The sequence below is a fragment of the Octodon degus genome, unplaced genomic scaffold (assembly GCF_000260255.1).
Source record: "Octodon degus isolate 3935 unplaced genomic scaffold, OctDeg1.0 scaffold00079, whole genome shotgun sequence".
Classification (NCBI taxonomy): Eukaryota; Metazoa; Chordata; class Mammalia; order Rodentia; family Octodontidae; genus Octodon; species Octodon degus.
The window spans coordinates 6206451-6219931 of NW_004524655.1; the positions used below are offsets into that span (position 1 = coordinate 6206451).

General features: G+C 50.1%; 1 protein-coding gene across 1 annotated transcript in view; it reads right to left on the reverse strand.

The window, feature by feature from the left end:
- Positions 1-230: 230 nt before the first annotated feature.
- Positions 231-13481, reverse strand: part of Msi1 (musashi RNA binding protein 1) — a 102362-nt gene continuing 89111 nt past the window's right edge. Inside the window, exons 9-14 of the mRNA XM_023720935.1 lie at positions 9609-9689; positions 8382-8438; positions 5748-5816; positions 4557-4744; positions 4030-4093; positions 231-1924 (exon numbers count right to left, since the gene is read on the reverse strand). Coding sequence (XP_023576703.1) covers positions 4052-4093; positions 4557-4744; positions 5748-5816; positions 8382-8438; positions 9609-9689 — 437 coding nt within the window. The 3' untranslated portion in view covers positions 231-1924; positions 4030-4051. The remainder of the gene's footprint in view (positions 1925-4029; positions 4094-4556; positions 4745-5747; positions 5817-8381; positions 8439-9608; positions 9690-13481) is intronic.

Here is a 13481-nt window from a genome sequence, read left to right on the forward strand (position 1 = left end):
GGGGGTTGTGGGTTGTGGGGGGGAGCTGGCTCAGTGGAGTAAGTGCTTCCCCGGCAAGCGCAAGGGCTTGAGTTCAATCCCGGTTCCAAAAAAAGAAAAAAAAAAGAATACACACAGGGATGTAAAACACAACCTCAGCACCGTTTTCAAATAATTTATTAGGAATTTAAAACTGAAAATAAAGGCTGGAAAAAGAAGTTACAGATGTGGAGAGAAGAGACACCGGAGGATGGTAACTTGCTGGCTTCAAAACACCATGTAACATCTTAAATTAAAAAAAAAAAAGTCCCCAAACAAATCAGGAAACAGAATTCCAGGGCCCTGAATTGGTGGCTGGGCCCAGCGGGTGGGAGCGTCCAGGGATGGAGGAAGAGGGAAGCCAAGTCTCTAGGGACTCGGCTCAAATGTGTAGAAAATTAAAAATAAAAACCAATAAAATGCAGCTTCTCTTTTATTAGGAAACATTAAAAAAAAAAAAAAGAGAGAGAGAGAAAACCAACACAAACAGCCGTGCATCTCGGTAACAAAGATTATTGCTTTGTGTTCTCAGGGCTAATAGGTTAAGCACCTCACACAGACAATTAACTCTCCAAAGGGTGGTTTGAAGGGTTGTGGAGAAGGGAGTGTAGGCCCCCAGACTCTGACCTGGGGGAGGACACAGAATGGGGGTGTCAGTGAGTGGGCCTCAGCCCTGCCCACGCCAGCCTGGTCACGCTCCATATTCAGACCCTGAGCCTCTCTTTTTTCCTTTGAAGGGGGCTCTGGGGTAAGGGGCTGCCAAGGGGCTCTGGCCACAGGGCCGTCTTGGTGGGAAACTTCAGTGAGAGAATGTGGGGGTTCCCTGAGAAGCCCTTTGCTTTCCCCTGGCATCTGCTCCTTACCAAAGTGCCCCCCATGCCCACCCATGGGGGTTGGGGGGCTCAGAGCAGAAAACCATGAAGGTCCAACCTAGGCAGGGGGCAGGGGAGACCTTTGGAGAGCTAATTCTTTTCCAGCAGTGGCTCCGGGCAACCCCCTTCTCCTCCCCGCCCCTCACTCCCTCATTGGGTTTGGGGGAGAGCAGGCCTGAGGCCTTGACCCAGAGGGCCTGAGAGAGTGGGCCTGCTGTGGCCAGAGCCAGGCCTGCAAGCTTACAGTAACGGTGTCTGAGGAGGAGACAGAAACAGGGGATGAGGAGACCTTTGCCCTGCGGGGCTGAGGCGAGGCCCCAACCCCCAAGGGATCTTAGAAAGGGGTGGGGGCTTCACCTCACAGTATTTACATATGATACAGGACGGGATGGTTCCAGGGGCTCGGCCTGGCCTACCCGCAGCCCTGCCCTCCTCTCCAGGGCTGGAGGGAGGCAGCCAGGGGCCCACACCCACATAGACACTTTGTTCTCAGCTGGTGGGGGGCACCTGGCCCCTTGCCCCCTGCGGCCTGGGGCTTCACATTCACAAACCTAGAAATAGTTTAAAAACGGTTTCTTTAAAAAAAAAAAAAAAAAAAAAAAAAAGAGTCAAGGGTGGAATCTCAGAATAAAAAACAAGGGTTGGGGCTGCGGCCTGTAGCAGGCTCCCTCCGCCCTCACTCTAGCTATGCACAATACAAAAGCTTTCTGGGGAGGGGGGATCCTATAGGGGCGGCAGCAGGGAGGGAGGGGTGCAGACCGAGATATCAGGGAAGTAGGGGTCAACGGCTAATCCAAAATAAATAAAAGCGGGTAGGGAGGGGGCTGGGGGAGTGGGGACAATGGCAGAAAAAGGGGCAGTTAGTATGGGAGCCAGAGTAGGGGGGCGGGGCAGGGGCAGGGGCTGGGCCCAGGGAGTGGGGACAGGCAGTAGCATCCGAGTTGCTGCGGGAGAGGAGGCAGAGCTGCGGCTGAGGTGTCCCGCCCCCTCGCTGGCACACACTCGAGGTCCTCAGTCAGCTGCAGGCTGGGGCGCTGGGAAGACAGCGGCAGGTTATGGGGGCTGCTGGCCTCACCCCTAGAGCACACACCCCCCATCCCCTCCTGTAAGAGCCTGCTTTAGCCTTTGCAGTCTGTGTCCTGTTTAGAGGATGCTTTCCCCACACCGTCTGTCCACCTACCCACCACCTACCCACCCACTTGTTGAGACAGGGTCTTGCTAAAATTGCCCAGACTGGCCTCAGATTTACAGTCCTCCTGCCTCAGTCTCCTACGGAGGAGGGATTACAGGTCTGCTATGTCCTAGACTTTGAATGGGTGGATGTTTTTCAAATGTCAGCTTCTCGGGGACACATTCTCTGACCCTCTCCTCAAAAACAGCCCCCTGTACATATGGAAGGATTTCATCAGCATGCTTACTTTGTCGGGAGAACAAGAGCTGCCTTTGTTCATGAACCTCTCTCAGAAGAAGGCTTGATAAATATTTGGATGAATGAGGAAAGAAACAAAACCTCCTAACTCACATCGGGCCTGTCATCTACACAGGTGCTCTGATAACTATGCACCAGGACCTGGGTGTCAAGAATGCCTGTTTTGGGCCAGCGAGATAGCTCAGTAGAATAAGTGCTTGCCCGGCAAGCGCAGGGTCTTGAGTTCAATCCCCAGTGAATGTCTGATTTATTTTATCAGTGTTGGGAGCAGGAAGTGAACTCAGGACCTTGCATTTGCCAGGCAGGCGCTATGCTGTTGAGCTGTATCCCCAGCAGACTGTCCAGTTTTAACAGGAGTATAATATCCTACCATATACATTTACAGTGGCTTATGTAACCACTTTCTTTTTGATAGGCATTTCAGCTAGTTGGAGCTTTTTAAAATAAATGCCTAGAAATGGAATTACTAAGTCCAAGAATATGGACATTTAAAATTAGGATAAATGGCGGCTGGGGAGATGCCTCAGTAGAATAAACGTTTCCCTGGCAAGCGCAAGGGATTGAGTTCAATACCTGGTTCCGCAAAAAAAAAAAAAAAAAAAAAAAAAAAAAACAGGATAAATGCTCCCAGGTTGCACTTCAGAAAGTGTGGGCTAGGGGCTGGAGAGATGGCTCAGTGGTCTAAAGCACCTACTTGAAACAAGCTTGGCAAAGCACAGGGACCGCGGTTCGATCCCCAGCACCACATGCCAGCCAGACCCGCCCCCTGGTGGGCTGAGCTGGCCACACACACACACAATAAATAAATGTAATAAATAAAAATAAATAAATATAAAAAAAATAAATAAATAAAATAAAAAAAAAAAAGAAAGTGTGGGCTAGTTTCCCTTATACCTTTACCTATGCTGGGTGTTATCAACTGCCAAAACAAATAATAAAATAAATAAAATAAAATCCTTGTCAGACTGATAGATAACATGTGATCCCTGACTGTTGCTTTAATATTTTAAAATGTAGCAGGTTAGGGCTGGCCAGATAGCTCAGTGGATTAAAGCACCTCCGTAGGAAGACTCAGGAACCAGAGTTCAATCCCCGGTGTGCTATGCTGAGCCAGTCTTGCCCTTCAGGCAAACTAAGACAGCAATCGAGACTGGGCGTGGTGATTCATACTTGCAATCCCAGAGCTTGGGAGGCTGAACACAGAAGAATTACTACAAGCCCAACCCTGTTCTAAAAAATACATTTAAAAAAAAGGTGGTGTCCAGTGAAACTGCTCAGTAGAATAAGTGCTTCCCTGACAAGCACAAGGGCCTGAGTTCAATCCCCGGTTCTGCCTAAATAAATAAATAAATAAATAAGTGACTGAACATGTAGCAGGTTAGCCTGACATGGTGGTACATGCTTATCATCCCAGCTTTCAGGAGGCTGAGCAGGAGGATCACAAGTTTGAGCCCAGCCTGGGGCTCAAACATATTAAGTTCGAGGTCAGTCTAGGACATATAGTGAGATACTGCCTCAAAAAATGAACAAAAAAGGAGCAGGTTGAGCAGGTTTTGGTACGTTTATTTGACCACTGCTGGTATAAAGGTCCACCTCCCCCAATGGGCTGTGGGTTCTGTGAGTGCAGGGAGGAAGCCTGGGTTCCAGATGGGATCTCCCAGGATCAACCTCCCTGGTGCCACTGCCACCCCCTCTGTTCCCTCTTCTCACCTCCTGCCACCTGTCCCCTGCTTCAGTGGTACCCATTGGTGAAGGCTGTGGCAATCAAGGGACCCTGGAAAGAAAAGAATTAGACTAGAATCTTAAGGAAAAGTACAGAAAGGTACAGGGCTTCCTCTTCCTCTTGCAGGAGATTTAAGAAGCACAGAGCCCTGCCTATCCTGCCCATGTAATCCACTGAAGACTGATGACAAGAATGCAAGGGAAGGCCTGGTTATAACTAGGCCACCCTCATGTGGGACTCTAACTCCACGCAGGTAGAGATGGTGTGTGTGTCCCATCTGTGCCACATCCCAGTGCCCTGCTGATGCCAGCATACAGAAGCTGATGATTAAATGCTCACGACTGGAGTGCCAACCCTTCTTGTAACCTCAGTGACTTTTTCCCTCATCCCTCATCCCGTTCCCATTCCCCAACCTTTTACCAAGAAGACAGAAAACATTTCTCCTTCCTCCAACTTTAGGGTCCCCCAGGGTAGGGGTGGAGTGAAATGGAAGCCACCGGGCCTAGCCACTCACCCCAAGACTGTGGCCAAAGCCGGTGCTGGGGGCAGGGCTGGCGGCGCTGATGTAACTGCTGACCCCTGAGTCCTGGTTGGCTGCCCCATAGAGCTCAGCCATTGGGCCAGGGCTGGTGGTCCCCAGGAAGCCCCCTGTGCGGCTGGGTGTCGAACCTGGAGGGGGAGCCATCGTCCAGGGGTGAGAGCCTGGCAACCCAGAAAGAAGACAGTGATAGCCCTGGTGCCCAAGGCTGCCCACAGCACCGCTCCAACCTCTTCCGCTCCCCTGACTTTGACCTTCATACCCAGCACAACCTGTGGTCTATCTGCCAGAGGTCCCCAAGTCTGTCCTCCTACCATCCAGGCCACCATCACCCACCACCTGCCTCACCGCTCAGCAGTCTCCCCCTTTCTGTTTTTTTCTTTCCCTCCTCTTTCTTTCCTTCCTCTCTCTCTCCCTCCCTTCTCCCCTTTCTAGTTCTGGTGTTTTGTTGTTTTTTTTTCATTCTCCTCTCTTGAGTACCTTCAATCCTTTCCCCACATTGCAGTCCAATGCATGTTCTATCTTTCTTTTTTTCTTTTTGAGACAAGATCTCACTATGCAGTTGAGGCTGGCTCACTGTGTAGCCCAGGCTGGATTCAAACTTGCAGCGATCCCCCTGCCTCATCCTCCCGAGTGCTGGATTACAGGCATGCGATACCACATCCGGCTCCAGTGCATTTTCTGAACCCAACCTGCATCACTCTGGCTTCACAGGCTACGAGCCGCCTCTAGCTATCCTGCACCCTGCCACACAGAACGGTCTCCCGGTCATTGCACATGCTGCTTCTTCAGCTAGAAACACCTTTCCTCTTCCTGCTTTGCCCTTCTTCCTGGAAGCCTTTGCTGCACTTCCTGGAGGCCCTACCTGGGGTGCCTGACTCCCCTCAGAGCAGCAGCCACCTCATCCTTCCATATTGCAGCCTCCTTTTAAATCCTGATGCTTCCACAGCCTGAAAGCTCTGAAATCCTTCAGAGGCACTCCTGGCTGACTCCTGGCTGACTCCTGGCTGACTCGCCAGTGATGGTCCAATGTGTAGCATGGAGCGGGTGCTCAGTGAGTACTTGACTGACTGACTGACTAAACCAAGGGGTAGAGGCAGCCACCTCTTTGTCCCTCTGGACTGGCCCCCACCCCATACCCTGCATTCCCTTTCCAGAAGGCCTCACCTGTCCCTCGAACTACAGCCGCCGCCGCCGCCGCCGCCGCCATTGGTCCATAAGCAGTGAGAGGAATGGCTGAAAGGGAAAGTTTGGGCATTTCAGCATGGCCAGAGGGGGTGGGGGGCAGAGGCGATGGAGGAGGAGGCCCCTGGCTTCTGGAGAGAGGCTCTGTAATTTAACCCCACCTCAGAGGGTTTGGTGCAGCCCCAGGGTCAAGGCAGAGAGAGCTAGCTTGGGCCACCATCCTGTGCCCTGACCTGATAGACAGGAAAAAAGGAGAGGGGACAGTTTCCAGTGAGCAGCTCCAGGACATGACTCCAAGGACACAACTGAATACCTCAGCAGTCATGGAAGGTGGCCCTGTGCTACTGTGGGGGTCGGTGGCCATAGGCGCCCCTTCTCCACAGTGCCCTAACTTGAAAAGGGGGCACTAGCCCAGAGGCTGTGGGAGGTTATGGCCCTCTTCCCAGCTGGGGGCTGACTGGCACCGGCTGCAGAAAACCAGGCCAGTTGTCCCAAGGTGGGGCCAACTCTGCTGCAATGGAGGCTGCAGAGCTCCCTGTGGGGTCAGGAAGAGGGCAAGACTTAGGCTGAGGCCAGGGTAGCTGTGCTCCTTCTGCTGTGTGTCTTGTGTCCCTCACTCTTTTTCTCCCGAGAGTAATCTCAGGGCCACTTTCCCTCTCCTCGACACACAGACTGGCCTTGAACTTGCAGCGGTCCTCCTGCCTCAGCCTCCTGAGTGCTGGGATGACAGATGTGCACCACCATGCCCTGCCATAGACAGGGGTACTGTTCTTCCCTTGTTCGTTATCTATCCCCTTCCCGAGCACCTTGCTCTGTACACAGCAGGGGTTTAATAAGCATCTGCTGAAGGAACAGAGGCCTCAGCTGAGCACCCCTCCTGTCGTACCACTAGAACCCGCACAGGCTCTAACCTCAAGAGTGCAGGACTTGCATGGGGCCAGCCTCCAGCACACTAGGATTCCCCATCACAAGATGTGCCCCTCAGGGCTGACAGGTCCGGGCCTGGACCAGATCTGGGACCAGGGACTGGAGTCCTTCCCAGGGGCTTCCTACAGCTGGCAGTGCCTGACTCCCCTCAGAGTAGCCGCCGCCTCATCCTTCCATACTGCCGCTCGTATCCCCTCCTGTGCGTAGCCCTCCTACACCACCTTCCTTGGGGTCCCCCCTGCCCACAGTCCTACCACCTCAGCACAGCTTCGTGCTTTATCACCTTTATGGAACTTCTCTCCCTCTGGAAATATTCCATTTACTTGCTCGCTCCTATCTCCCTCCTCTAGAATATCAGCTCCTGGAAGGTAGGGGCTTTGACGCAGTCACCATTGTGTCCCTAAGTACCTGATCCAGTACTGGCACAATCAATATGTACTGAACGCACAAAGGAAACACCTGAGTCTTTTCGCCAAGGTGAGAGAAAATTCACACCTTAGAACCCCAGGAATTGCTGATCCCAGAACTTATTTCTTCCCTTGCCAAGATATCTTGGAGAGGAAACCTGTTGGCTCACTTCTGCAGGGGCAGGGGCTGGGTGCTGAAGACTGGGTTGGCCTATTTCCATAAGCAAACTCAAGAGTAGCCAACCCCAGTGGTGCTTATCACACACAGCTAGAAAGAATGGCTTCTGTATGTGAGGAGTACCTGTTTCCCTGCTGCACTGGCTCCGTTCTGTCCCTGCTGCCCCCAGAACATGGCAGTGTGTGCTTCACACAGTAGGTCCTCTATACACACTGGCAAGAGCCATGTATTTGGAAGAGCATCCACCACCAGGATTCTCCTTGCCCCCTGCTGCTCTTCTCTCTCCTCCAATTTGGGGGAACCCTGAGCACCCCTTGGAAGGAAGATTTTGGCTAAATCATCATCCATACTCGCACCCTCCACACATGGCCAAATCTGGGGGAAAGCGTGAGGTGGGGGGAAGCAGGCTGGACAGAGAAGGCCCTCATGTGCACACAGCCCGCAGCTTGGTCTCGCCCCAACTCCACAGCTGAGCTGGTTGGCTCATGCAGACTCCAGCTGGAGAAATGGCCCACCGTGGCCAGCAACCTCATCTCACTTTCCTGTAAGTCACAAACAGGCAGCCTTAGGGCCGGATTTGGCCCCTGCATGCGTCTCATTTGGCCTGCAGTGTTCTGATCACCTGGACTTTGTTGCCATAATTGAAAAATCATCGAAGAATTCACATGAGGAGTGAAGGCTGGCTAGCTTCTCTGGAGAAAGGTGATCTGGGAGTACTCAGTCTGCAGGGTGGGCAGGCACCCAGTAGAGCCACGCCCACCTCTAGGTTCAAAACCCCCTGCCCACCGCTGGCCCACTGTGCGGTGTGAGTTGGAGCTGGAGATCCAAGCCTGTTCCCCACTGGATCCCAGCGCCTCTGTGGTGCCTGGCACACGGGAGGTGCTAGATAAATATTTGCCAAATGGATGAATGAGTGACTTTGCCTCCATCTGTTTGGCTTGGCCCTGAATCCCATGCTCAAGGGCCATGTTGCTACCAAGACCGGCCAATGTCCAGGCACAGTCGGTCTGTGCAGGAGAAGAGGGTCCTGCTAGCTTTCCCCAGGAGGGCCCTTGTCTTTCTCCCCGTGAAGCCTATGAGATGTACAAAATCCGAGCGACTGACCTGTAAGCTCGGGTAGGACTGGGGCGCTCGGGAGAGGGGTCCGCTCTACACGGAACTCTAAAATGAAACGTAAAACAGCTTAGGAAGAAGTAGGGGAGGCCCTCAGGCATGGCCTAGGGAGGACAAATGTACCCACAGGGACACAAGGTGAAAGGACAGGCCATGCACAAGACCCAAGAGCTGAGGAGGGGGAGAGACAGTTTTCAGCAGGCAGAGGAGGAGACACGAGAAGAGAAACAGAGGAAGTGGAGGCAGAGTTGCCACCTATACCATGGGCACGGAGGGATGCTGGAGCCACAGTTCCGGGTGTTTCTTAAAAAGCATAGGATAAAGCCAGACATGGGCCAGCATACTTGTGACCCTGCTACTCAGGCTCAGGAGGATGAGGCAGGAGGATTATAAATTTGAGGCCAGCCTGGGCAACTTAACGAGACCCTACATAAATCAGGGATACTCATCTCTCATGTGCAATTCTTGGGAGGGGGATTAAGCAACATAATATATCCAAAGGATCCCAAGTTAAACAGCCCAAGGGGAAGACAATGTGACCGTTAGGGACCCTTCAAGTTAATGAGAGTAAAAATGGGCCAGGGTGGTGCTCAGTAACAAACACTTGCTTAGCAAGCATGAGGCCCTGGATTCCATCCCAGTGCTATCTAAACACACATACACAAATAAATGCCTTGCAAAAGTTTGGTGTTTCAAAGAAAACATCAAATAGCCATCACGGGACAATCCAGGGATTTGTTGGGTTTCTAGACACTTATGTAAGTTCTGATCTTATTTTTATGCTGAATTAGAAATAAGAGTGGCAACTAGAATGCTTTTTGGTGATTTTCAGGTTTGAGGAGCTCAAAAGCACTCATGGCGGTACCTGGTCGTGACACCTGTGTCTATGAAGGCACAGCCCACACTGGCGTTTGGGAAGGTCCCCTGGCTGCAAGCCCAGTGCCCCTCTGGTGGAAGTGGCAACTCGGGTTGGGTGGAAAGAATGGAAAGGCAGGAGGCAGGTGGAGAACAGCCTGGGAGAGAATGGCACCATGCCGGGCCAAACCAAGAGCCCCTGCCCCAGCTTCTAGGGACAGGGGAAGGGGGGGAGGCCCTCCTTCCTCAGACATGCCCTTCCTTCAGAGCCTGCAGCAGGCAGACCCCAGCCATGCACCCGACACCGCCCTGAGGAGTCAGCTGGGGGGCATGCTGGCCAGAGGGACACCGCACAGGACTCACCGGGGAACTGGTAGGTGTAGCCAGGGGCAAGGCCTGTGTAACTCCGGCTGGCATACGTCGTAGCTTGGAAACCTGGGTAACCTGAGGGAGGGGGACAAACAGGCAACGTCAGATACCTCATCTACAGCTCGGACCCAGGATGTGGTGAAGGATCTGGGCCACTCACTGCCACCTCCGGCACCTGGAATCCAGGGAAATCTTGTCACCCTTCCCAATTCCTTCTGCATCTGTTCCACCCTTCTGTGTGCTAAGCACAGTGCACACATTATATCATCAAACCTCCAAAGCAAATAGCACCTAACAGATAGGTAGCATCGAACTCGGGATCCTGCGCTTGCCAGGCAGGTGCTGTGCCACTGAACTATATCCCCAGCCCGTATGGCTGAGTGTTAATTCAAACCGTTAAGCCTTTTGTGCCCTGGCTCCTATTTCCTTCTTGTCCCTCACCCTCCCATGCCACCTTTGCTGTTTCTCGCCAGACTCATTGCTACCTCAGGGTTCTTGTACGTGCTGCTGCCGCCTCTGCCTGGACACCCTACCTCAGACGCCCTCAGCCGGTCCTTACCGTGCAGCTCCTACAGCAGCCTTCCTTCCTGGTGTTCCGCTCTGGACTGTCAGCCTGGCTTTTCCCTTCCATAGAAGGGATGGTAATGATCTGAATTTAGGATTTTTTTTCTTGGCGGAACCAGGGATTGAATTCAAGCCCTTGTGCTTGCCAGGCAAGCGCTTATTCTACTGAGCCATCTCCCCGGCCCCTAGGATTTCTTTAAGTGGTAATTTTCTGCCTTCCTCAAAGAAAAACCCTATAGTGTAACTGAGATTCAAATTCATGTCTGGCTGGCTCTAAACCTCTTAACTACTCTTCACTATTTATTAGAAATTTTTTGGGGGGCTGGTGAGATGGCTCAGTGGTCTAAAGCACCTACTTAGAACAAGCTTAGCAAAGCACAGGGACCACGGTTCAATTCCCAGCACCACATGCCAGCCAGCCCCGCCCCCTGGTGGGCTGAGCTGGCCACACACACACACACACACACACACACAGATAAATAAAATAAATTTTTTTTAAAAAAAGAAATTTTTGCTGGTATGGTAGCACATGCCTGTGATCCAGCACTTAAGAGACTGAATAAATAAAATAAATTTTATTTATTTTACTTTAATTTTAAATTTACTTTTTTATTTATTTATTTATTTTGTATTTCCCCTAAAATACAAAATAAATAAATAAAATATAAAGTAAATTTATCTATTAAAAAAAGGAAAAAAAATCTTTTTCATTTTTCAATGAACATGAAGCCAGCTCATTAATCACTTATAAACAAATCTTTCTCAATGTGCCAGATTAAAGGACAACTAAACACAACACCTGACTATACCCTTGATTTTGTTCTTGGTATCAAAAACGCTTTTGGTACAGGATACTGATTTTTCTTCTTTTTCTCTTTTTGTTTTTTGTTTTTGTTTTTGGTGAAACTGGGGATTGAACTCAGATCCTTGCATTTGCCAGTCAAGCGCTTATCCTACTGAGCCATCTCCCCGGCTCCTGATTTTTCTTCTGCACAAAAGACTGAATTGTAAGCTGTTGTATGGCTTTGCAAGTTCATCCATTCCCATTAACCTCTCTTCAGATAGCGCTTATGTTTACAGTGTAATATACCACATTAAAATTACCACTATACACACTGACCAGAAAGGTCTTTTTCATTTACTTCACACTCTCCAATTTGTCATTTGGTCAGGTCATGTTGTCTGTTTTTTGTTTTTTTAAATTTTATTTGTGTGTGTGTGTGTGTGTGTGTGTGGCCAGCTCAGCCCACCAGGGGGCGGGGCGGGCTGGCATGTGGTGCTGGGGGATTGAACTGCTGTCCTTGTGTTTTGCTAAGCTTGTTCTAAGTAGGTGCTTTAGACCACTGAGCCATCTCGCCAGCCCCATATTCTCTGTTTATCAGTCCTTTACATTCATTCCCAATTGCTGGGACTTCTCAATGAGGGAAACACTGTAACAGAGAGATGTCCGCTGTCACTGTCATTCTCTCAGATGCCATTCAACAGGCTTCTGCTTCCTATGCTACTTTCTATCAAAATGCCTCTGCCCTTCTCAGGTTTCGTTTTGTTTCTTTCTTTCTTTCTTTTTTTTTTTTTTTTTGCAGAACCGGGGATTGAACTCAGATCCTTGTGTTTGCCAATCAAGTGCTTATCCTGCTGAGCCATCTCCCTGGCCCCTGTTTTGTTTCTTTCTTCTCTCTCTCTCTCTCTCTCTCTCTCTCTCTCTCTTTTGAGACAGGTCTCACTATGCAGCTCAGGTTGGCCTTGAGCTCACTTTGTAGCCCAGGCTGGTCATGAACTTGCAAACAATTCTCCTGCCTCAGCCTCCTGAGTACTGACATTACAGATGTGCACCACTGAAGTGGCTAAATAGCTCCTTTTAACCCAGGAAAAAGCTCAACAAATTGTTTTTTTTTTTTTTTAATTTATTTATTTTATTTACGTGTGTGTCCAGCTCAGCCCACCAGGGGGCGGGGCTGGCTGGCATGTGGTGCTGGGGGATTGAACCGCCGTCCCTGTGCTTTGCTTAGCTTGTTGTAAGTAGGTGCTTCAGACCACTGAGCCATCTCACCAGCCCCAACAAATTGTTAAACATTGCCCCTCGTGCATAATACGTCTTCCCTCACTTACTATGGGGGTTAATCCCTGAGGGTTACATCCCAATTATCTCTGGCAAATGATGTTATATACATCCCTGAGTTTCACACTTTATGTGGGATCCACATTTCAGTGGATACTTCTTCAGAATTTATTTTTGCTTCTATCTTTTTTTTTTGCGGAACCGGGGATTGAACTCAGATCCTTGCATTTGCCAGTCAAGCCCTTATCCTACTGAGCCATCTCCCTGGCCCCTTTGCTTCTATCTGTATGGGGGAAGAGGCTAAACATGTCATTGCTCATGGCCTGGATGATTTGCATACCCTTAGTTGCCCATGGGCAGCTAAGACTGACAATGGCCTGGTTTACATGAGTGTTATCTTCCAGATGTTTTGTATAACTTTTCACATTTCCCTTACTGTGAAAATTCCTTATAACTCTCAAGTCAAGGAATTGTTGAACATATTCACCATATAGCTAAGGTTCTAATAAAAAAAACAAAAAGGGGACTCCTTCCCTACAAAATTCACACCATAATAGACTTCATTTGGCATACTATACTATTAACATTTTAAATCCTATAGTAGCAAGGTAAAGGAAAAGAGACTGGGAAAGGGTCCTTCAGAAAGATCTTTATACTAGACAATGGAAGGGACCCGGACTACTACTCACTTAGGGTTGAGGGCATGCTTGTTTCCCAGAAAATGCTGAACGGCCCATATGGGTACCAGAGTGCACTGTCTGGCTATATCATGAGCCAGACTCAGTTCCTTCTACATCTCAAGGAACTGATGCCCAGTGCTGTGACAGTGATGCCTCAGAGCCGGCTCCACAGCCAATAGACAAAGATGGGGCTAGACTCAACCTGGGGTCAGCTAAAGAAATTGACCTAGGGCTGGTGAGATGCCTCAGTGGTCTAAAGCACCTACTTAGAACAAGCTAAGCAACACCACAGGGACCGCGGTTCAATCCCCAGCACTACATGCCAGCCCGCCCCGCCCCCTGGTGGGCTGAACTGGCCACACACACACACACAAAATAAATAAATAAATAAATATTTTTTTAAAAAAAGAAATTGACCTAGGCTATCTAGGAGATGGTAACCAAAAATTGGGATAGGAAGGTCTGAGTAGAGGACAAGGTATATAGAGACAACTGAGATGGAGGCTATGTGAAAGAAAGGGACATGAAAATTGCTAGTATTCTTAAGACAAAATATAAATACAA